Source organism: Moschus berezovskii, chromosome 19 (genome assembly GCF_049115385.1).
Source record: "Moschus berezovskii isolate FMDL1 chromosome 19, NW_MosBer_1.0, whole genome shotgun sequence".
Lineage (NCBI taxonomy): Eukaryota > Metazoa > Chordata > Mammalia > Artiodactyla > Moschidae > Moschus > Moschus berezovskii.
This window is the reverse complement of record NC_142478.1, coordinates 54204197-54227816: the sequence shown is the minus strand read 5'-3', so window position 1 is coordinate 54227816 and position 23620 is coordinate 54204197. Positions and strand designations below refer to the sequence as shown.

The 23620-nt window shown below is 48.6% G+C and overlaps 1 protein-coding gene and 1 non-coding gene across 7 annotated transcripts in view; one reads left to right on the top strand and one right to left on the bottom strand.

The window, feature by feature from the left end:
• The window catches only part of SCARB1 (scavenger receptor class B member 1), a 200724-nt gene that overhangs the window by 88402 nt on the left and 88702 nt on the right, over positions 1-23620 (bottom strand). The window contains exons 11-13 of one of the 6 annotated variants that reach the window (XM_055404514.2): positions 23082-23228; positions 19132-19260; positions 13327-14254 (exon numbers count right to left, since the gene is read on the bottom strand). In XM_055404514.2, coding sequence (XP_055260489.1) covers positions 19132-19260; positions 23082-23228 — 276 coding nt within the window. In that variant the 3' untranslated portion in view covers positions 13327-14254. The other 5 variants (XM_088828102.1, XM_055404515.2, XM_055404513.2 and 2 more) reach the window with 5 other exon arrangements.
• TRNAG-UCC (transfer RNA glycine (anticodon UCC)) lies at positions 3549-3621 on the top strand. The gene has a single exon. It is a non-coding gene; the product is annotated as a tRNA-Gly (tRNA).

Genomic DNA, 23620 nt, shown 5'->3' with positions numbered 1-23620 from the left:
CTGAGAGAAAAGGGAGATTCTCACCCCTGCAATTAAATGCTGCGGCCCAAGAAGTGATACGAGTGATACTCTACCCTCATCTCATTGGCCAGAGTGACTCCAACCAACCACGTGGGGGTCAGGAAATATCTTCCATCCAAAATGCCCAGAAGGTGAAAGTTAAAAAGACCTGGTGTGCAGACCACTAATGGCTACCACAGTCGTATTTTTGTTATCTCCGGTTTTATAGATGAGGCTATCAAGGCTCAGAGAAGCTAAGTGACTTGCCTGAGATCACAAAGCTAAGAAATAGCAGATCTGGGATTTACACCCAGTTCTATCTAACTCTGGAAACTAGTATCTCAGTCATTACCACTTATAAACCCTGAAGTATGACCTGTTCAACCATAAATTCGTACATAAGACAAACACATTCTGGGAGTTCCCTGGTGGCCTACTGGTTAGGATTCCAGGCTTTCACTGCCATGCGCCTGGGTTCAATCCCTGGTTGGGGAACTAAGATCTTACAAGCTACTTGGTGTGGCCAAAATTAAAAGTTAAAAAACATGTTCAGGGACTTAGGTTGATACAAGACATCTTTCTAAGGGGCTTCCCTGGTGGTTCACACAGTAAAGAATCCACCTGCAATGCAGGTGACCAGGTTTGATCCCTAGGTCAGGAAAATCCCTTGGAGAAGGAAATGGCAGCCCACTCCAGTATTCTTGCCTGGAGAATCCCATGGACAGAGGATCCTGGAGGGCTACAGTCCATGGGGTGGCAAAGAGTTGGGCACGACTGAATGATTTAGTGCGAACACACAAGACACCCCTCTACACACCTCCAGAAAGGGGCATATCACCACAGTCGCTTATACTTAAATTACACAACTAACAAGCAAAGGCAAATACTGAGCAAAAACAAATAGACCAAGTCCTATTCAAAACATGTTTGCTTCGGCCCACACAGTATTTTATGTAATTGGAATATGTTGCCAATAATTAAAAATCAGGAGACTTCACTTTTTAAAAAATTCTCTTGAAACTTGAAAAAAAAAACACTGAAAGACCTGGCAACAAACAAGAGCCTGCATTCCCATCAGATCAGGCAGCCATCAGCGTGACTGAAGACAAAGCTAGGTTCTCAGATGACAGACAGGCAGCTTGGACTGGAGTCTGGAAGGCAGGGTGTCAAATAACCCAGAACCCCAGACACAAAATGACGTTCTCTTTAACTACAGGTGTAACAGCCTCACTTTCACACTTTAACATAATTTCATCAAAGTCTTAGCAACAACGGTGTCATCTGTGTACCTTTAAAAAGTGTTGAGAAGGTGTCACTTTCGGAATGCATATACCCACTAGCTCTCTTGTTAAGCTCTCTTGCCACAGATAAAACCTTCTCCCACTACCTACCCTACCACTCAGAGACCTAACACCAGGCCTTCTAGGCATATTAACGTTGCTTCCTGGTTCTGTGGGCATTTGAACTTGCCCCTGGTGGCTCAGACAGTAAAGAATCTGCCTGCGATGCAGGACACCTGGGTTCAGCCCCTCGGTCGGGAAGATCCCCTGGGAAAGGGAGCAGCTATCCAGTCCAGTAGTCTTGCCTTGAGAATTCCATGGACAGAAGAGTCTGACAGGCTACAGTCCACAGGGTCCCAAAGAGTCAGACACGACTGAATGATTAACACTGGTCTACATATACCATTTAAAGAAGCTAGTTTGACACAACAGATATCCATCCAGTGATTCACCTGTGAGAATGCCCATGCCAGGCGTGACAGCAACACCTCCTAATGATGTATGGTTTTACAGCTCACCTCTACTAGACCTTATAGATACTTAGGTAAACTGCATTCCGAATGTTTGATCCAAGAGTACTTTGTGACACATTTGAAAGTCTTTTCAGGACTTCCCTGGAGGTCTAGTGGTTAAGATGTGCTTCTTCTGCAGGGGGCAAGGGTTCAACCTCTGATCAGGGCACTAAGATCTGGTATGGCGTGTAGTGCAGCCAAAGAAAGAAAGAAAAGTCCTCTGTGTGATCATCATGCTGCTGCTGCTAAGTCGCTTCAGTCGTGTCCGACTCTGTGTGACCCCATAGATGGCAGCCCACCAGGCTCCCCCGTCCCTGGGATTCTCCAGGCAAGAACACTGGAGTGGGTTGCCATTTCCTTCTCCAATGCATGAAAGTGAAAAGTGAAAGTGAAGTCGCTCAGTCATGTCCGACTCTTAGCGACCCCATGGACTGCAGCCCACCAGGCTCCTCCGTCCATGGGATTCTCCAGGCAAGAGTACTGGAGTGGGGTGCCATTGCCTTCTCCGGTGATCATCATGAGGACCTACGAAATCAATGCAACAGGAATTGGAGTGTCTTTTGGAGAGAGGAGGGCAGGGGCACCAAGGGGTCAAAGTGACTTGCCTGCGAAACACAACATGCCGTGGCCTCTTCTGCAAACAGCTCTGGCTTCCAGACCCCACTGGCTGCCTAGTCTCTAGGTCTGATATCATGGAAGAAACCATGTCCTTCCCCCAAACAGTTGCAGCTGCCACAGGCAGAGACCACAGGGGCTGGGTCACCACCCTGTAACCAGAGACTCTTAGTGTCTCCTCTGGGAGTTCCTGTCCCCTAAAATGGAAGAAATTCCAGCAGCCCAGGGAAGAGCAGATGGGGCGGGCCATGGGCACAGAGGGAAGATCCCAGAGACCAGAACAACGTTCCACAGTTCTGAGAGCCTGCCACATGCCGGGCCAGCACAAGGATGCCTTCCACACCACATTGTTCCAGCCCATCTGCTGAGATGTCTTCCCTGGGGGAGCGGAAGTCCCATTTCATCATGGAAGTTGAGGGGGTGGATGAGAGTCAGTATGCAGAAATGTGCATCGTGACTGATGTTGCTCAAACATCTGTCACCTAAAGTTGAAAACAAACGTCTCCATCTCAAAGGACCCCCTTCATCTTCAGCTGAGGACCTCTGGATGTTGTCAAGTTTGCTGTGGCCCAGGCCTCATGGCAAAAGTGACTGTGAGATCTGGAAACATTCACGACTCCAGACTCCAAGACATGGCCACTTGGCCTTCACACTCTGGGGAGGCATGCCAGGCCTGGAACCCTCAGAAGCTGGCACCCGAGCCCTGGGAGAGAACAGTCTGAGAAAGAGCCCCCACCGAAGCAGTGACCCTTAGCCCTCCCTCTGGCAGAAGTCCTGGGCGGCTTCCTCCAGTCTCCTCTGCCCTCCCTTTGCAGTCTTGCTGTGGGTGCGAGAGAGCCAAGCACTATTTTTAGCAATGTTTATTATTACCCTTCTCCTTCCCTCCCATTCTTGACCTCTCTGGAACGAGCCTAGATGTTCCCCCGCTAAGGGCTTTTCTGGCATTGCAGGGCACGTGCTGGTGTGTGGGGCCTCTTTTTGGATGGAGCTGGGATTGAGTTGGGAGTAAACGAACTTTTCAATCTCAGATGCTCCAGAATCAGGACCCATCTGTATATTTACTTGAAAGTGATGGTCCTCAAAGCTGGTTTCCCTAGCATGATTTCCAGAAAGGATACAAGACAGCAGGAGTCTCTGGACTTCCCTGATGGTCCAGTGGTTAAGACTACACACTTCCAATGTAGGGGACCCAGGTTCAATCCCTGCTCAGGGAAGTTCCACATGCCACACAGTGTGACCAAAAAAATAAATTAAATAAAGATGTTCAGTTCAGTTCAGTCGCTCAGTCGTGTCCGACTCTCCGCGACCCCATGAATCACAGCACGCCAGGCCTCCCTGTCCATCACCAACTCCCGGAGTTCACTCAAACTCATGTCCACAGAGTCGGTGATGCCATCCAGCCATCTCATTCTCCGTCATCCCCTTCTCCTCCCGCCCCCAACCTTTCCCAGCATCAGAGTCTTTTCCAGTGAGTCAACTCGTCGCATGAGGTAGCCAAAGTATTGCAGTTTCAGCTTTAGCATCAGTCCCTCCAATGAACATCCAGGATTGATCTCCTCCAGAATGGACTGGTTGGATCTCCTTGCAGTATAAGGGACTCTCAAGAGTCTTCTCCAACACCACAGTTCAAAAGCATCGATTCTTCGGCGGTCAGCCTTCTTCACAGTCCAACTCTCACATCCATACATGACCACGGGAAAAACCATTGCCTTGACTAGACGGACCTTTGTTGGCAAAGTAATGTCTCTGCTTTTTAATATACTATCAAGGTTGGTCATAACTTTCCTTCCAAGGAGCAAGCGTCTTTTAATTTCATGGCTGCAATCAGCATCTGCAGTGATTTTTTGGAGCCCAAAAAAACAAAGTCTGACACTGTTTCCGCTGTTTTTCCATCTATTTCCCATGAAGTGATGGGACCAGATGCCATGATCTTTGTTTTCTGAATGTTGAGCTTCAAGCCAACCTTTTCACTCTCCTCTTTCACTTTCATCAAGAGGCTTTTGAGTTCCTCTTCACTTTCTGCCATAAGGGTAGTGTCATCTGCATATCTGAGGTTATTGATATTTCTCCCGGCAATCTTGATTCCAGCTTGTGCTTCTTCCAGCCCAGCGTTCCTCATGATGTACTCTGCATATAAGTTAAATAAGCAAGGTGACAATATACAACCTTGACGTACACCTTTTCCTATTTGGAACCAGTCTGTTGTTCCATGTCCAGTTCTAACAGTTGCTTCCTGACCTGCATACAGGTTTCTCAAGAGGCAGGTCAGGTGGTCTGGGATTCCCATCTCTTTCAGAATGTTCCACAGTTTATTGTGATCGACACAGTCAAAGGCTTTGGCATAGTCAATAAAGCAGAAATAGATGTTTTTCTGAAACTCTCTTGCTTTCTCCATGATCCAGCGGATGTTGGCAATTTGATCTCTGGTGCCTCTGCCTTTTCTAAAACCTGCTTGAACATCTGGGAGTTCACGGTTTATATACTGCTGAAGCCTGGCTTGGAGAATTTTGAGCATGACTTTACTAGCGTGTGAGATGAGTGCAATTGTGCGGTAGTTTGAGCATTCTTTGGCATTGCCTTTCTTTGGGATTGGAATGAAGACTGACCTCTTCCAGTCCTGTGGCCACTGCTGAGTTTTCCACCTTTAAAAGGGGCTTCCCTGGTGGCTCAGATGGTAAAGAATCTGCTCACAATGTTGGACACCTGGAGTCAATCACTGGGTCAGGAAGATCCCCTGGAGAAGGGAATGGTTACCCGCTTCAGTATTCTTGCCTGGAGGATTCCATAGACAGAGGGGCCTGGCAGGCTACAGTCCCTGGGGTCGCAAAGAGTTGAACCCAACTGAGCGACTAACACTTTCAAGTTCACTTTCATACCTTTAAAGGTGGGGCATAGGAGGGGCAGTATTTTCCTGGTGGTCCAGTGATTAAGACTGATCTTCCAATGCAGGGTTCCCAGGTTTGATCCCTACTCAGAGAACTAACGGAGAAGGCAATGGCAAGCCACAGTACTCTTGTCTAGAAAATCCCATGGATGGAGGAGCCTGGTAGGCTGCAGTCCATGGGGTCGCTAAGGGTTGGACACAACTGAGCGACTTCACTTTCACTTTTCACTTTCACACATTGGAGAAGGAAATGGCAACCCACTCCAGTGTTCTTGCCTGGAGAATCCCATGGACAGGAGAGCCTAGTGGGCTGCTGTCAGTGGGGTCGCACAGAATCGGACACGACTGAAGTGACTTAGCAGCAGCAGCAGAGAACTAAAATCCTGCATGCCACATGGTACCACCAAATATATATATATATATTTTTAATTATAAAAGAGAGTAGGAGTCTCTGACAAACAACAACAGTCATGAGTCCTGGTTAACTGGACCACAAGGAGATGCCCCGGGTGACAGATGAGCACACATGCCCTGGACCCAGCTGCTGAGCTTAAAATCTGGACTCTGACACTTCCCAGCCATAACACCTTGAATGTTTACTTACTTTTCCTCTCTGCACCTGTCTCCTCATCTGTAAAAAGATGGTGATGATAAGAAGGTTCACCTGCGTTATGAGGAAAATGAAATGCCCTCCCATGAAGAGTTTAAAACAGCGCATGGCACACAGGAAGCATTCAGCTAATGTTAGCAACAACCTGTTTTAGGAGAGGAAACCAGTCCACCAGAGCCTGACTCTGGCCTGACTGACCAGAGCCCAGCTCTGGGCCACGAGTCCTCAGCATCTGCGAATTTGATGAGGCTCAGGCCCATCTCTGGGGGGTGGCGGGGGTGGGGGAGGTTGTCAGCCATGAGGCCTGGAGCCACCAGGAGCCACTCTCCAGAACAGGTTGAAGGCACTGTCCTGGAACCCAGCCACCAGATTGAAAGAATCAGTTATTACCATTAGCCAATCAATCCGGCCCTCTGCAGACACTGCGAATTAATAACTTTACAGACCCTGTAACTTCACAGGAGAATACTGCAGAGCATTTTTTATGTGCGGAAACTCTTAATATGTACAATGGAGAAACACAAGGAGCACAGGTTATGCAGCGCTGATCTGTCGATCTTCTATTTTTTTTTCACTCTTGAATGAAAAAAAAAAAAAATAGACGTGGCTCAGGCCCCTCTGCTGCTGCTGCTGCTAAGTCACTTCAGTCGTGTCCGATTCTGTGCGACCCCGTAAATGGCAGCCCACCAGGCTCCCCCGTCCCTGGGATTCTCCAGGCAAGAACACTGGAGTGGGTTGCCATTTCCTTCTCCAATGTGTGAAAGTGAAAAGTGAAAGTGAAGTCGCTCAGTCGTGTCCGACCCTTAGCGACCCCACGGACTGCAGCCTACCAGGCTCCTCCATCCATGGGATTTCCTAGGCAAGAGTACTGGAGTGGGGTGCCATAGGTCCCCCTAGACTGCCAGAAAGGCCCAAGTTGAGCCCAGGTCTTTGAACGCCTAACCAGGAGCTGCTCTTCAGAGGGCGGGCCCACGGCACCCCCTGGTGGCCAAGGTCTGCACTTCCAGCATCTGGCGGAGCCCTGGGCGGGCTCTGGGGCTCGAACACAAGGTGGGGATGGGAGAGAGGAGAAGGCAGGGGCGCAGAGCGAGGCAGCTGGGGGTGCGCGGGCTCTGCACTCTGTCCTCCCCCAATCGTATGTCTTACGTTCACCACTCCCCCATCATTCGTTCACTTATTCCACAAAGCCTTTGCTCACCCACTTTCCTGCCAGGCACTGTGCCAGGCTCCAGGGATACAGCTGGTACCCCTGACCCAGTACATGCCCTCAGGAGCTTAGCGTCTAAGGAGGGAGGCAGAGCGTGATCAAATGCTTACACACACAGAAAAGATCAAACTGCAAAGGGCAAGGCCTTGAGAGTGAAAAGCCAAAGGCCGACAGCCTCCCCTCAAGGGATCACCCAGGAAGCCAAATAGACGGAGAAGTAAGGAATGCGTTTCAGTTTCCCCACTGGTAAATCCGGCCTGATTCTCCTGCTCTGGCCATTCCTCGAGCGCTCTGAGGGTTTCATGACAAGAGCACGGGGGCAAGGGAGGTTTTATAACTGTAGCGTGCCTCCTGCCACCTGTCTCTTCTCCCACCTGTGCCCCCACCGTAATTCCCCACACAGCCAGTCAGCGATCACATTGCTGCCCAGTGGATGCATCTACACAGCCCTTAAAATCCAAACTCCAGGGCCCTGCCGGATGTAGCCCCTGCCCAGTTCTACAACCTCCTCTGCCTGTGTGTTGAGTACACTCCAGCCACGCCCCACACATTTCCTGTCTGCACGCTGCTACCTCAGGACCTTTGCACGTGCCGTTCTCGGTTCTTAAAGGGCTCTTTTCCTGATCCCTTCAAATCCTTTGGGAAACAGCATACATAGCCCTTCTCAGAGCACATCTAAGTAGCACCCTTCTCATCTAAGTAGCACTCCTGCCCCCTCCCCACATGCGCCAAACACTTCTCTCCTCATGTCACCGGTTTTCCTTCTTTCCTGGCACCTACCCCTGTCTGGTGTTATCTTACTCACTTACTTGTTCACTGTCTCCCCCACTAGAATATAAACCCACAAGGACAGGGACCTCTCCTGCTTTGTCCACCACTACACACACACACACACACACATAATTTTTGATTGCCCTGGGTCTTCCTTGCCGGCCTTCTCTGGTGGCAGGCGAGCAGGGCTTCTCTCTGGCAGAGCACAGGCTCGAGAGTGCATGCACTCCGTAGTCATGTGCGTGTGCCCAGCTGCCCCACAGCATGTGGAATCTTCCCCGACCCGGTATCAAACCTGTGTCCCCTGCATTGGTAGGAGGATTATCTATTTTACCACTAGGGAAGCCCCCAACCACTGTGTTTCTGAGGCAGATAACACTGGGGCTCTCACAGAGCCAAACAGATCCCTTTTGACTATTTCTGTGTTCCCCCTGGTTTCTGGGTACTTTCCCCCCCAAAGCCCAGTGCCTGCTGGTCTTCCCCAAAAAACTACCCTCTCTGACTGCTGGACCCCAGTTTGCCCTCGTGGGACACCCCTTGGCCAGGAGTCTCTGTGTTAGCATCTCCAACCTAAGACAACTCCCAATGTGTGTCCTCAAGCATCTGATACACAGCTGGCACCCAGAAAATATTAGCTGAATGAATGGATGCATCTTCACAGCCCTTTGAGATAGACTCCCTCTCAGTGCCCACCCAGTGCTCTGCACACAGCACGTATCTAATAAATGCTTGCTGGAGGCTCAGTATCTGAGATCTTTCACGACAGTCCTGGACCCTGTATGTTCACACATTCATTTCTATTCCAACTTCATAAGGCTTCTCAGGAATTCATAGAGCAACAATCTTCACTGCCAAGGACAGGAAACTCAAGGTTCAGAGAGGTTACAGAGTTCCCCAAGGCTGCCCAGCAACTGGTACAACTGGACTCGTGTGCAGGTGACCTGCCTCCAAGATCAGAGCCCTTTCCTTTTCATGTTAAGGAAGCATGAATATCCCACGAACCTAGTTTTATTTTAGGAGTCTCACTCTTGCTCAGAGGAATCTTGGAGGTCAAGACCCTTTTGAAAATCTGAAGAATATTAAGGAAATGCTTCCCAGAAAATATGCAGATCGTCTAGTCAAAGCTATGGTTTTTCCAGTAGTCATGTATGGATGTGAGAGTTGGACCATAAAGAAGGCTGAGTGCTGAAGGACTGATGCTTTCGAACTGTGGTGTTGGAGAAGACTCTTGAGAGTCCCTTGGACTGCAAGAAGATCCAACCAGTCCATCCTAAATGAAATCGGTCCTGAATATTCATTGGAAGGACTGATGCTGAAGCTGAAGCTCCAATACTTTGGCCACCTGATGCAAAGAACTGACTCACTGGAAAAGACCCTGATCCTGGGAAAGAATGAAGGCAGGAGGAGAAGGAGGCGACAGAGGATGAGATGGTTGTATGGCATCTCCGACTCCATGGACGTGAGTTTAAGCAAGCTCCAGGAGCTGGTGATGGACAGGGAAGCCTGGCGTGCTGCAGACCATGGGGTCACAAAGAGTCGGACACAACTGAGCTACTGAAACTGAGGCATAAAATGAAATTTCTGGAGATTTCAAGTTCCTGAAGCCAGACTGTGACCCCCACGTTTCTCCCCTTTCAATTTAAGGAATTTAAGAGTTGATCTCAGCACCTCTGAGAATGAGGACCTCTGAGAACGAGAACCCAGACCTCCTAACAACCTGTGTGCGCAGCTCGCCCTCCAGTGGCCAAACCTGTAATTGCCCAGAAGCCCAGCATCGCAGCCTGAAAAGGGGAAGAATTTTCCCATCAGCCGGAGAGAAGGGGATTGACCCTCCAGGTGGGGAAAAACTGAGTAAGGATTTCAACAAAAGATGAGCCTGGTGATAGTTTACATTTCAGGAGGACCTCTCAGGGCCCTGCTTGAGGACAGGACAAGCATGGGAGCCAGATGGACCAGGCTGCCAGAGCCTCCTCCAGGCTAGAGACTCCAGGGGTATCAATTAGGACAGCCCTGAACTGGGGGGTTGAACGCAGAGTCCTCAACCCTGAACCCACCAATCGGGTCTGCCCATTTTTTTGAGCTCCGCACAAACTTTGCCAAGCAGGTATTCTTTTTTTTCTTAATACTAGGAAACCCACCCTAATAACTTCATTCTCAGTGTGTAGCCAGCACTCCATAAATATTGGTTGAAAGAGTGACCATCTGAATGAGCAAAGGGAATGTGAGTAACCATCTTGGTTAAAACTAGTTTCTGGTGCAATTTCAGGTGGCAGGGCTTACATTACAGGCTCTTAGGACTTCCAGTATTGTAGAACATTCTAGTATCTTCTAATGTACAGACACAGCAACCCAGGAATCCCAAGCAGGGGTTTGGGAGAGGGGGGAGCTGAGTGAGCAGAAGAGATCAGGGAGGCTTCCTGGAAGAGGGGACATGGCTGGAATTGAGTCTTTGATGATGCCCAGGACTGAGCCAGACAGTTATTCCTCAGGCAGAGTGGTAGGAGGAGGAGGTGGAGCACACAGGGAGGCACGGTACAGAGTTCTTGAATTAGGCAGGTCTGGTGGTACCTGGATGAACACCTTTAAGCTTTAATAGTTAAGTATTTTTTAATATTTTTTTCTTTTTTATTGTGGTACCATTGATGTACAATATTATGTAAGCTTTAGGTGTACAACATAGTGGTTCACAATTTTTAAAGGTTATATTCCATTTATAGTTATTATCAAATATTGGCTCTATTATCTATATTGGCTATATGTACAGTATATCATTGCTAGTTTTTCTTACATAATAGTTTGTGCCTCTTAGTTCCCTACCCCTATCATGCCCTTTCCCTGTCCTCACTGGTAACCATTAGCTTGTTCTCCACATCTGAGAGCCTGTTTCTTTTTTGTTATATTCATAGTTTGTTTTATTTTTTAGATTTCACACAGTTACGTCTTTGTTGGTGGCTCAGAAAGTGAAGAATTGGCCTGCAATGCAGGGGACCCGGGTTTGATCCCTGGGTCAGAAGTTCCCCTGGAGAAGGGAATGGCAACCCACTCTGGTACTCTTGCCTGGAGAATCCCACATATGAGGAGCCTGGCGGGCTAAGGTCCATGGGGTCGCAAAGCATTGGATACGACTAAGCTACTAACAACAACAGCCAGAAAAATTTAACTTGCCTGTTGGACCCACAAGCTCAGATAAAACTGTTTTTTAAAAAAACAAAATTTTTAAGGAAAATTTAAGTCAAAAAAGTGGATCAAATTGAAGAAAAATATTGTTAGCCGAGTCACATCGTAGGCAGGGTTGCAGTGTAAAGTGAGAGAGTAGGAATAAAGCCTGAGTCAAAGGTACTCCAAGAACTCCCGGGGCCCTGGCCATGTTAAAGCCTGATGCCATGTCTCTTAAGGTGGCCTCGAAGCCCGTCCTTCCCCTGTGAGGCCAGTGGGCAATTCCTCTCTGAACCCTCAATGAAGTCAGTGGTTTGGTTTAAGGACCAAGCTTGTACCAAAAAAACAAATTAGCTTGAACTTTACCAAGATACTCAGAAGCAAGATGTTCACATAATGATATGCTTAAAGGCTTAATTCACCTCTTCCAACCTGTGATCACTCGGGTATACACACACACGCGCAGAATGGTTTGTGGAGACTGTCTCTTTTTTCCTTCATGAGCAGGCAGGGCTGAATGCAAAAGTTGCAAGTGTCTGTGATGAGGCCTGGACACAGGGAAGTCAGCAGTCTTCTCAGTGGTCCTCAAACTCAAGCTGAGGAACACCTGTCACCCGTGAGTCTCCCCAAAAGCAGGCAGCAAGCTCTCTTCCCGGGGCCCCTTCATGAGCCCCCCACTCTGAAGCAGGCAGGTGCAGCCCTCCCCGGCCATTCAGCCCCCACCAGAGGGATACTCCCAAATACTGGTTTCGAGAACTGATCTAAAAGACTGTGCAATCCTTTTGCAAGTCGGTGGTTTCCACTTTGTAGCCTTCTACGAATGTGAAGAAAGGTCAGATGGAGGTGTCAGTTGATAGATCAGTAAAAATACTTTTTTGATGACAGATCACCACCTGATTTTTGCCCATTACTCAGCAGTCTAAAAATGAGTGAAGGACCTCCTATATAGCATGAGGAACTCTGCTCAATACTCTGATGATCTACATGGAAAAATAATTTGAAAACAAATGCATGTATGTGTGTGTGTAACTGAATCACTTTGCTGTCCACCTGAAACTAACACAACACTGCTAATCAACTATGCCCCAATATAAAATAAAAATACCCTCATCTTTTAAAAATAAAAAAATTTAAAGAATTGAGTGACTGCTATCAGAATATTCCTTCTACTTCCAGCTATTTATTCATGTAAACAAGGCTTCTCTGCACTTATGCAAAACAAGAATAGGATTGATGACAAAATTGGTCGCATTCTGGCAGTCACAGTCATTCATGGATACATAAATTAGCTGAGAGTGACGAGGAAACCACCATCTCATTAGCAAATGTACTTCCATGCAAATAAAAAACACAAAAAAAAGTGATACCAATTTTTTTAAAACCTGGAAGTACCAAGGTATACCTGGATGGTGGGAATGCAGAATGGCTCAGCTACTGTGAGAAAGGTTAAACAAACTGTGACCCAGCACTCTCACTCCTACGTATTTTCCTTACGAGAAATGAAAATCGGGAATTCCCGGGTGGTCCAGTAGTTAGGACTCTGTGCTTCCACTGCCGTGGGCCCCAGTTCAATCCCTGGTTGGGGAACTAAGATCCCAAGAGCAAAAAGAAAAAAAAAAAGATGGAAAAGAAAAAATAGATGTTCACACAAAAACCTGTATATTCATGTTTGTAGCAGCTTTATATGCATAATCACTGAAAACTGGACATATGTGAAATGTCCTTCAACTCCCAAATGGCTGGAAACCTGTGGTATGTGCCTATGAGGGAATTCTACTCAAAAATGAAAAGGTGGGTCAAAAGGCGGGGTGGGGATAATGGTTCACATGGATGCTATTCTTTCTTAAGGAGAACTGAATTCATGTAGAATTTATATAAAATGTTAAATATACACAAGTTGGAATTCTTAAAACAATGGAAAGGCGGGCCTGTAGCCCAGTCTCTGAGAGATACTCATGGCAGTAACCAGAAATGAGATACTGGCTAAAAAGAGCCTGGGGCTTCCCAGATGGTGCTAGTGGTAAAGAACCCACCTGCCAAAGCAAGAGATGCAGGTTCGATCCCTGGGCTGGGAAGATCTCCTGGAGGAGGAAATGGCAAGCCACTCCAGTATTCTTGCCTGGGAAGCCCCATGGACCAGAGGAGCCTGGCAGACCACAGTCTATAGGATCTCACAGAGTCGGACACAACTGAAGTGACTTAGCACCGGAGAAGACCCTAGAACTTCCCAAGGAACTGCAAACCACCCCCAACCCAGCCTCCCACAAACAGGCTGTTACAGACTCAGGCGATCACTTTTTAAAAAGGTTTATTACTTCAATTGTGAATTATTTTTAAAAGATGATATTCAGTTTTTCTTCCAGTAGAAAAGAGACAGAGGCTTGTCCCAGAAACCAGGAGTCCCAGATGGATGGGTCTCCTGACCAGACACCCAGGCTGACGTCCTGGAGCCTCTTTACCTCTGCCTTGGCACCTGATAGCTACAGACCTTTGTGGGGGGCAGCTCAGGGCACAGCCTCCCACCACCCCAGCCAGGAGGTGACCGGCTCAGTATACAGGATGATGTCAGTTTAGGCTGGAGGGAAGGGACCCGGACACCCAAACCCATGATCCTGCAGGGGGTTTAGGATGCATCTCCGTTTCTGAGGCCCAGATGGGTGTCCAGTGGCTACAGCTCTGGTCCAGGCTGGGTGCTGAACCACAAAACTTTGCCCACCAGGTTCGGGCACAAGCAGTCAGCACTCCTGGGCTGGATTTGGGGACAGTGGCGGCCTCTCAGGGTAAACGCCCTGTCCTGCCTGGATGAGCCACCAGGAAGGGGCTGCAGTGTTTCAAGACAGATGGAGCTGGCCGCTGGGGAGAGGTGACGTGAGTCATTAAGAGCCTGGGCTAGGGGACCCCGTGCCCATAGCACCTATGGTCAGGCCTGTGGATTACTTGGAGAGAAGTTTCCAGAACAGTCCTTGTTGACCAGTCTTTCCCCCAAGTCTCTCAGCAGTGGCTCCATCCCTGAGTGTCTGCACACACCTGTGGACACGTGCCAGGGGCATGCGTGTGTATGTGTGTGTGTGTGCATGCAATGTGCAGGAGGTGGGGGGCTCAGACTTTGGGACTGGTGGGCTGTCCACTGAGAGAGTCCTGAAGAAGCGGGGTGTAGGGGGTGGGAAGCTGGTCTGGCTGAGCGGCCAGACTGGGCCGGCTGATGGCATCTTTGGAACCCTGTGGAGAAAAGGCAGGGCGCGCTGCATCACTAAGGCCGGCAACCAAGCCCCGTCCATGCCAAGCCCCGCCCACACCCAGCCCCGCCCCTGCACATCCTCCACCGGCATGGAAACCCCCCTAGGAGTCCCCATCAGCAGCCCCCACCAATCAAGCTCGAGATGAGAAAAGACTGGAGTGACCTACAGACTCCTGGGCTGCAACTGCAAGGGTCTCCCCATCTCATGAAACACCATCCCGCCCTGCTGTCACCCCATTTTAGAGATGGGGAAACTGAGGTCCAAAGGGACTTGCCTAATACAGAAAGAAGGGCAGAGCAAGGAGTTCAGGGCTTATATAAGCAATACTGTCAACACAGGAAAATTGGAAACCACCTAAATGTCCACTAATATCATAATGCATCTAAAACATAGAGTCGCAAGGTGGTAGTCAACCTACACAGCTGTCACAAACAGAAAATTGAGAAAGGGAAAACCAACTGCAGAGTGATTCATACCAGGGATAGTTTCAAAAACTGATGGATACAGATTTAGAGGGGGAAAACAGGCACACACCAAATTCCTAGAAATGGCTGTCTCGGGATACAGGGAGGGGCTGTGGGGCTTGGGGTGGGGGCAAAGGGCACATAGTGAAAAGGAGAACAGGGACAAGATGTGAACAATTCATGTTGTTGAGTCTGGGTGAGAGGGAGCTCAGCGAAGTTCATCTAGCGTTACTTTTTTTTTTTTTTAATTTCGCAATTTAAGGAAATTTAATGAAATTAAAGAGACATGGATGGACCGAGAGTTGGTGAGCTGGTTATACAGAGTGAAGTAAGTCAGAGAGAGAAAAACGAATATCGTATATGAATGCATGTATGTAGAATCTAGGGGAAAAAATGGAACAGATGAATGTATTTGCAGGGCAAGAACAGAGAAGCAGATGTAGAGAACAGACACGTGGACCCAGGGGAAGGGGAGGGTGGGCCGAGCTGGGAGATTAGGACTGACACGTGGGCACTGCCGTATGTAAAACAGCTAGTGGGGAGCTGCTGTATGGCACACGGAGCTTGGTTCGGGGCTCTGTGATGACCTAGATGAGATGAGATGAGTGAGATGGGGGTGGGAGGGAGGGCACGTATGCATGCATATAGACGATTCACTTGGTTGTACAGCAGATATTGGCACAACACTGTAAAGCAATCATACGCCAGCAACAACAAAATTTAAAGGTAAGCTGTGATAATAAAAACTGGGGGTAACTTTTCATCCCCCTAAGACCTCTATCTTCATTCCCCTTGAAGAATGGAGAGAGATGCCTTCTTACCCAGCAGCTGTGGCTGGAAAACCCCAAAAACCCCTTGCCCGCTTGGACCTTGCTCACAAAGCCCAGAGGTCTGCTTCACTGCGGGGTGGGGGAAAATCAAACTCCACTCTGGGCAGAACCAAGGGGAAGGTAAAACTCCTGGCTCCTCTCCTGTGGGACTGATCTCAGGCTACCCAGACTGAGCCATGTTCCAGCCAGGAGCCGGGGTGGGGGGGGGGGGGGCGTGTCAGAGCGAGACCAGTGCCCCCTGCTGACCCACACTCCCACATACAGGCAGCATGTGACAGTCAGGGCGGTTGGTGGGGGGCAGATTCTCAGCAATGTGGATCCAAAAGCCTATGACTGGAGACAGCCTCGCTCAAAAGTGACCAGTTCTGATGAGGTGGATGAAACTGGAGCCTATTATACAGAGTGAAGTAAGTCAGAAAGAAAAACACCAATACCATGTATTAACGCATATATATGGAATTTAGAAAGATGGTAACGATGACCCTATATGCGAGACAGCAAAAGAGACACAGATATAAAGAACAAGCTGTTGGACTCTGTGGGAGAAGGCGAGGGTGGGATGATTTGAGAGAATAGCATTGAAACATGTGTATTATCGTATGTGAAACAGGTCACCAGTCCAGGTTCAATGCATGAGGCAGGGTGCTCAGGGCTGGTGCACTGGGATGACCCTCAGGGATGGGATGGGGAGGGAGGGTCAGGATGGGGAACACATGTACACCCATGGCTGATTCATGTCAATGTATGGCAAAACCCACCACAATATTGTAAAGTAATTAGCCTCCAATTAAATTTTTTTTAAGTGAAAAGGGGCGGAAACTGCTTTTCCAAGAAAGACACGTGTAACAAACCCTCAAGGATCCAGAATCTGAGACAGATTCCTCCTCCTCCTCCTGTCCCCTAACACTGTCCTTTAACTGAGGAATGAGGACTTGGACATAATGAGACTGATGAGAAGGTAAGAAAGATCCAGGAACATGTCCCTGCAGGGCTGCCTAGTACAGTTGTCCAGGTTGATCACTGCACAAAGGCACTCAGCCAAGGGGGCTATCCATGGGTTGTATTCTGTGTTCTGTATTCTGTGTCCTAAAGCAGGCCATGTCTGCACAGAGGGGCTGTCTTTTTCTTACTCACATAAAGACATCTTTCTGGGCTAGCAGCTCAAGGCCACCCCATGCCCAAGTGCAAGGCAAGGTGTGGGATCTCCCCCAGGTGTTCAAAACAGGTTAGAGGCTTCCCTGGAGGGATTCTAGGTCTTCTGGACCACTGGCAATTTTTCAGGTGCCTGCCTGGCCCCCTAAACCAGCGCAAACAGGACACTGCCTTCCCCAAGCACACATGACTGGGGTAGGGGTCTCGTCTGGGCTTAGTCTTCCAGAAGGCAAGGCAATAGAATCTCTTTAATCATAAACTTCTCTGGGACTTCCCTGCTGCTCCATAAGACTCCATGCTGCCAATATAGGGGGCACAGGTTCGATTCCTGGTCAGGGAACTGAGATCCCGCATGCTGTGTGGTGTGGCCAAAAGATTAAAAAAAAAAAAAAAAAGCCTTCCCTGATAACTTGAAGTTCGAATTCTGTTGGTAAAGTCAAGAGGAGACTCCAATGTTTTGTGTGGGATTCTTTGGGAGGGGGGAGGGAGCAGTGGGCAGGATATCCTAGCTGCGTCCAGGGAGGCATAGCCACGGGGCTGAGACCTCACAATCACCAGCTCTATCCGTGCTAAAAGCCAATAACCTCTCTTCTAGGAAGACCTCACCCTTACACCCCCAGAACACCAAACAAGTTTCTGCAGAAAGGAATTTTCGCTGGAAGGGGGAAGGGTATCCAAGGGGCCAAACTATACCTAAGAAGGAGTCCAGAGGAATTCTGGGAGACAGGAAGGAAAGCAGGGTACCCATCTCTGACTAGGATGCCCTGCTCCCAAGCTCAGGAGGACACCCCCTTAACACTCAGCCCTGACGTGGTCGGGTGCTCTTATCCCCAGATCGGCAGGAGGAGCACCCCAGAGTCTGGCTGGGAACACAGCTGTCCCTCCCTTCTGCTCCTAGCAGGGACTGGCAGCGCCTGCCAGCAAACACACCCACGCCCAGCACTTGGCGTGTTCCGTTTTCTCTCCTCCTCCAACCCTGGCAGTGGAAGCAAACTGGAGCAGCCAACTAGCCCCAAAGAGAAGGGCTGTCAACTCGTCCTCGGGCTTTAGCTCTCAAGAAAGCTATTTAAACCCGAGCAGGCACAGCCCCAGAAGCTGGCGAGGGCGGCACATTTTTCAGAAACCAAAATAACAGCTATGATCAGAGGCACAACCATAGTGCAACTGACTCACTACTGCCCAAACCCCAACAGTAGGGCTCAGAGCTCTGCCTGTCACCTCCCCTGGCTGGACTTGGCTCTCCTAAGACCTCAGACCTAAAGGAACAGAGCCCAGGGGAACCCATAAAGGACCAGCCTACTTCTCCTGCAGGTAGGCTATCAGATACAGGGAGGGCAGCTCGTTAAATGTGAATTTCAGGTAACCAACAAACAGGTTTTCAGTATAAGTGTGTCCCTACAATTGCAACAAACAGGTTTTCAGTATAATAGTGTCCCTACAATTGCATGGGACACACTTAGGCAAAAAATCATTCACTGTTTACCTAAAATTCACATTTAACTGAGCATCTCTTTGCTGCTCTTATTTCTTGGGAGTTTTTTTTGGTTTGTTTTTGCTCAATCTGGCAACCCTACCTTCAGACTGAGTTCTGGATATACAGTGGGTGCCCAGGTGATGCCTAAATTGTTTCTTTCTTGGTCAGTCATCCCAGATTCACTTAAACCAATCTATATCAGGGACTTCCCTGGCAGTCCAGTGGCTAAGACTCCGTGGTTCCAATGCAGGGGACCTGGGTTTGATTTCTGGTTGGGGAACTAAGATCCTACACTCTACAGGGCGCAGCCAAAAATAAATAGACCAATCTACTCATAATCCCCTTGGTGCGTGTGTGCTCAGTCGTGTCCAACACTTTGCAACCCCATGGATGGTAGCCCGCCAGGCTCTTCTGTCCATGCAATTTCCCAGGCAAGAATGCAGGAGCAGGATGCTATTTCCTTCTTCAGGGGATCTTCCCAACCCAGGGATCAAACCCACATCTCCTGCACTGGCAGGCGGATTCTTTACCACTGAGTCACCAGGGGATTAAAATAACACATTCCCGGAGCCTGTCCATGATTCTATTTCAGGAGGTTTAGAAGAATGTCCTCAGATCTTCATTTTTAGCAGACTTCCCCAGAAGAGTCCATTGCACCGTAAGTCTGAGAAGCAGCTGACCTAAACCTCGATCCTGCCTTTTTAAGACAACTTTGAAAATAAGACACAGCCCACTAGTCGCCCTCCATCCCCTACCACACCTGGGATCATTCAGAATGTAAGAAGACAGCAAAGTATACAGGTACATATTTTCAGTCTGTAGACAGGTGAAACGCAGGCTGAAGAGATGTATAAGATCCAAAGAGTTTCAAGGTGCCAGAGTTCTACTCACTACGGGAGGAGGTGGGGGTGGGGTGGGGGCATTACCTGGTACCCACCTACAGTCTTGCTTCTTGCAGTACAGTCCCCTTGGGAGCTGATGTCATCAGGAATTCAGAATAGGCCTGAACGGCCTCCTTATCCTTTGAGCCCTTTTTAAAACTAATCCAAAATAAATAGCATTTCTCCTAGAAGATAACCAAGCTAATTTATAGTTGCTGTTGCAGCTGAACACACATGGTTTTTATAGGTTTCTTCAATTTGCAGGGTTCTTCAAAAAGCAGAGGGTGGGGTACAGAACTTTCGCGTCCAACCACCATTAATGATTGCAGTTGGGAGATTTGGGAAGTGATAGTGCCCTTCACCGAAGACAAATACACCAGCATCTTCAGGAAACACATTTGGTCAGATGGGCAAACTAAAAAGGGTCTGTCGGCCTGAAAATTTAGGCCAAGCTGAGGAAGGGAGACGGGCCATGGTGTGCAAGGTGGCTCGGCCTAGACTCAGAGAGGTGAGCAAGGGGCATGTGAGGAATTTCAAGCTGTACTGACTGAGCTAGCAGGTGGCATTTTAAATAGACCAGAAACAGAGGTGTTTCTGTTTAAAGTAATTTTTTTTTTAAGAATGACTTGAACAAAAAAATGTCTTTGAAGAAAAAATATGTTGAGTTTAACGACGTGCCATTCTTTTTTTTTTTTTTTTCAGGGGAAATATATAAAAACACAAAAGGCCTAACCCTTGCAAAATCAAAAAATACATGTGTTTGTCATTCAGCTGTGCCCAGCTCTTTGCGACCTCATGGACTATAGCCTGCCAGGCTCCTCTGTCCAAAATACACAATGGGATAAATTTCATTGATTGGGCCTCCAGTAAAACCTATGGGGAGGGAGCCTCACCATCATTAATAGAAACGATGAGTAATCTTATGGGACTTGGGGGACAAGGATGGGGGGTGAAGCAGGGAAGTGTCCCCCTGCATCCTCAGTCTCCTCCCCCTCCCCCTTCTGATGGACCATTAGGAGAGAGGCAGAGGGGACAGAGGGCAGGGGCTGTCTGGCCCCGGCCCTCACCAGCTGCTTCCCCTGGGCCCGCCCACCTCACCCCCACCCCCACCCCACGCCTGTGTGGCTGTGTATATCTTTACTCCTGGAAACCCCCGGTGATGCTGGGCCTGGGGAGTCATCCACAGACTGGGGGCTAGGGCCTCTGGTCCCCTCTGTCCTCCAGCATAATTCATTCCAAACACCATCAGGAGTTCCCTTCTGCTTTGGCTGGGGCAGTGACAGAGGACAGGGTCCCCAACGTTCATCAGGGGCTCGACACCAGAGACCCTGGTACCCTCACATCAGTGCAAACCTTTTCCCCCAAAGGATGGGGAATTTGGAAGGGAAATGGTGATAAAGGTCTGAAAGCCCAGGTTAAGAGCCTGGAAAAGTTTATCATCACCCCAGGTACCAACAAGCAAGCAAGCATGCAATGTGCCTCTGAGAAAAAGGCAAAAGAGAAAAGGCTGTTTGCCAAAGCTAAAGCAAGAAAGCGGGTGTTGCAGGTGGCCCGAGGGGGCAGCAGGGAAGCTGGGAAACCCCCCTCCAAGGTCCAGGCCTGGGGCTCTAGGAAAACTTGGAGTGGGGGGGCCCCAAAGTGGGGGTTTCTGGTTCATGGATTCAATATGGCCTTGCAAGACTCTGCCATTGAGTGGTGGCCGCTGTCTACCAGTTAGCTACTCACCCAAGTCCTCTGCCCCGGGGACCCTTGTCACCATGTGATAGCAGTAACCTGCCTAAAGCCCCCTGGTCTCCAGACCTCACATCCTATTCATGTCTGTACCCCCAAAACTGTGCAGTGTCCCCTCAAAATAAGCTGTGAAAGTGTCAGTTAATGCCATGAACGAGTTAATGAATGATGCCAAATCAAGAAGGGGTTTTCCTTGGGACTTCCATGGCAGTCCAGGGGTTAAGACTATGTGCTTCCACTGTAGGGGGCAGAGGTTCAATCCCTGGTTGGGGAACTAAGAGCCTGCATGCCCTGCTGCAAGGCAGGGGGAAAAAAAAAAAGACCAAGGAAGGAAAAAAAAAAGAAAGGGGGGTATTTGTTGTCACCCGATCTTCTTCCTGACCTTGAATGGCAGATGCCCCAGGACTGATTCTTCACGGCTCTTGTTCCTGAATACTTGCTCCCATTCTGGTCCAAGCCAGTATCCTAGCTCACCTGGGCCTCCTCACTGGTCCCCCTGCTTCTGCTCTCTCATTGGAAGGCCTAGTAATAGTTGCCACATGTCAACCGACCCAGTCACTCTCTCCTTAAACCCATTATTGACCAGAGACATATCAACATGTTTTTAGAGAGTGAATTAACACACGTTAATACAATTAACATCACCATGCGAAGTTGTTAGAGCTTAAAATTGATCAAGGGCTCATTATACAACTTATGATTGTCATTATCATTCATGTTTTGCTTCATTAAGGTTTTTGTTCCAATCCTGTGTACATTATCAACATAAAATTTCCCCCAAAATGACACATTGTGAAATTTTGAGTGAAGAATAATTTTTTGGTGAATTTTAGGCAGATACTTTCTCTGACTGTCTGAGCAACATATATACTAGTGTCTCATAAGACGATAGTTCTTCAGAACATAGTTCTGATTCAGACAATGTGAATATTAGACCAACAAAGAGACAAAAAACCTTAGTGATTGATTCTGATGCAGAAAGTAAAAATAGAACTCACGATGCTAGAGAATGCTCCTTTGTTTCTACAGAGGAGTGGGTTGAAGACAACATTTCATGACAATGAGAAGACTTTACAGGTGTGTCAGGGGTAACTATTGAATGCAATAACCTGCACACAGTGAAATAACAGAATTAATTTTTGGCTGGCCAAAATAAAAATCACCGGCTACAGGCATTTGTTTCTGCAAAAATTCCCCGGTCAATAATGAGTTAAAAGCTTCCAGTCATCCCTTGGAATCAGTTCCAAGCAGCTCACCCCGAGTTACAGAGCCAGGCATGACTTACCTCTGCCTCTGAGATACCACCTCCCCTGCCACCCCTACGTCCACTCCCCTCCAACCAATCTAGTGCAGCAGGATCCTCCAATACAGCCCCGCCCATCCCTGCCTCAGGGCCTTTGCACTGGCCATTCCTCCACCGGCAGCAGTCTTTCCATGACTCTGTGCTGAGCATTCACGTCTAAGCCTAAATTCAACCTCTTCAGAGAAACCTCTTCTGACATTATCCCTAGCGTTGTCCCCAACCTCCCTGGATACTGTGGCGCCCAGTCTAGCAGCCAAATGTGGCTGTGAAGGCTTTGAAATGGGGTGAGTCCCAATCAAGATCCGCTGTAAGTGTCAAATACACACCAATTCCAAAGACTTCACTCAAAAACATATGCATAAGTACTTAATTTTTTTATATCAATTGCAGATTGAAATGGTAATCTTTTGGATATATCCAGGTTAAATAAAAGATATGATTGAAATTAATTCCCTTTTACCTAATGTGGCTATTAGAACATTTAAATTTAAAATCGCACATGTGGCTTGTGCTGTATCTGTCCTGGACAGCACTGCCCTGAGCCCATCACATTCTCTATCATCTTTATCATTGGTGAAATGATACAGGAACTGTCTTGTTCACTGTTGTATGCGCTGTACCTGCCAGAACCTAGCAGCCAGCAGCTGCTGACTGGATGAACAAACCATTTGAGTACCAGGTCTCATGATCCAAAACCACTGCAGTCCCTCCAAAGTTGGGCCCCCAAGCCTCCCAGAACAGGCAGTGAAGTGGTAACAGAAGATGCAGGAGAGGCAAGGATGCAGTGATGGATGGCTCCCCAGCCCAAGCAGAGACCTAGGACTGCTGCTCGAAGTGGGTGCAGGCTGAGGGTGCAGGCTGCACATGGGCACAGCAGGAAGGGGCAGTTGGGATTTGATTTGAGCCCCTCCTTCCCCCAAGCAGGCAAGCAAGGGATCACTCAGCCCAGGCCATGCTCTGACCACTACTTACTTGGCTCCGGATTTGGTAGATGATGGGGATGAGCAGTAGGACACAGCCCAGGGCAAGAAGCACATACTGGGCATAGTTCAGCACTTTGGGCATCAATACCAGCTGGGTATAGAACGTGTCAAGGGTCTCACCCTCCATTGCCCCGCTCTGAGGAAGAAGGACAAAGAGATGGACTAGGGCCACATACTATGAGCCGAGGGTACAGAAGCCACTCCATCCCTTCCCCATCCCAAGTCCACTGGCCAAAGCGTGCCATGAGGCCAGCCTCTATGTCCTCCAGGGCCACACAACAGAACTACATTTCCCAGACTCCCTTGCAGCTAGGCAGGCCCACATGACTTCTTCTGGCCAATGGGATGTGGGCACAAGGATGTTACAATTTCCACGCCTGGCTCCCATATGATTCTCTCCATCTCTTTGCCAATTTACTGAATGGAAATGCATTCTGAGGATCTCCAAAAGGTCAGGACCAAACGATGGAAGGAGCCCACATGTCCCCGAATGTCTGCATGGAGCAGAACTCCACCTCCCCCCTCCAT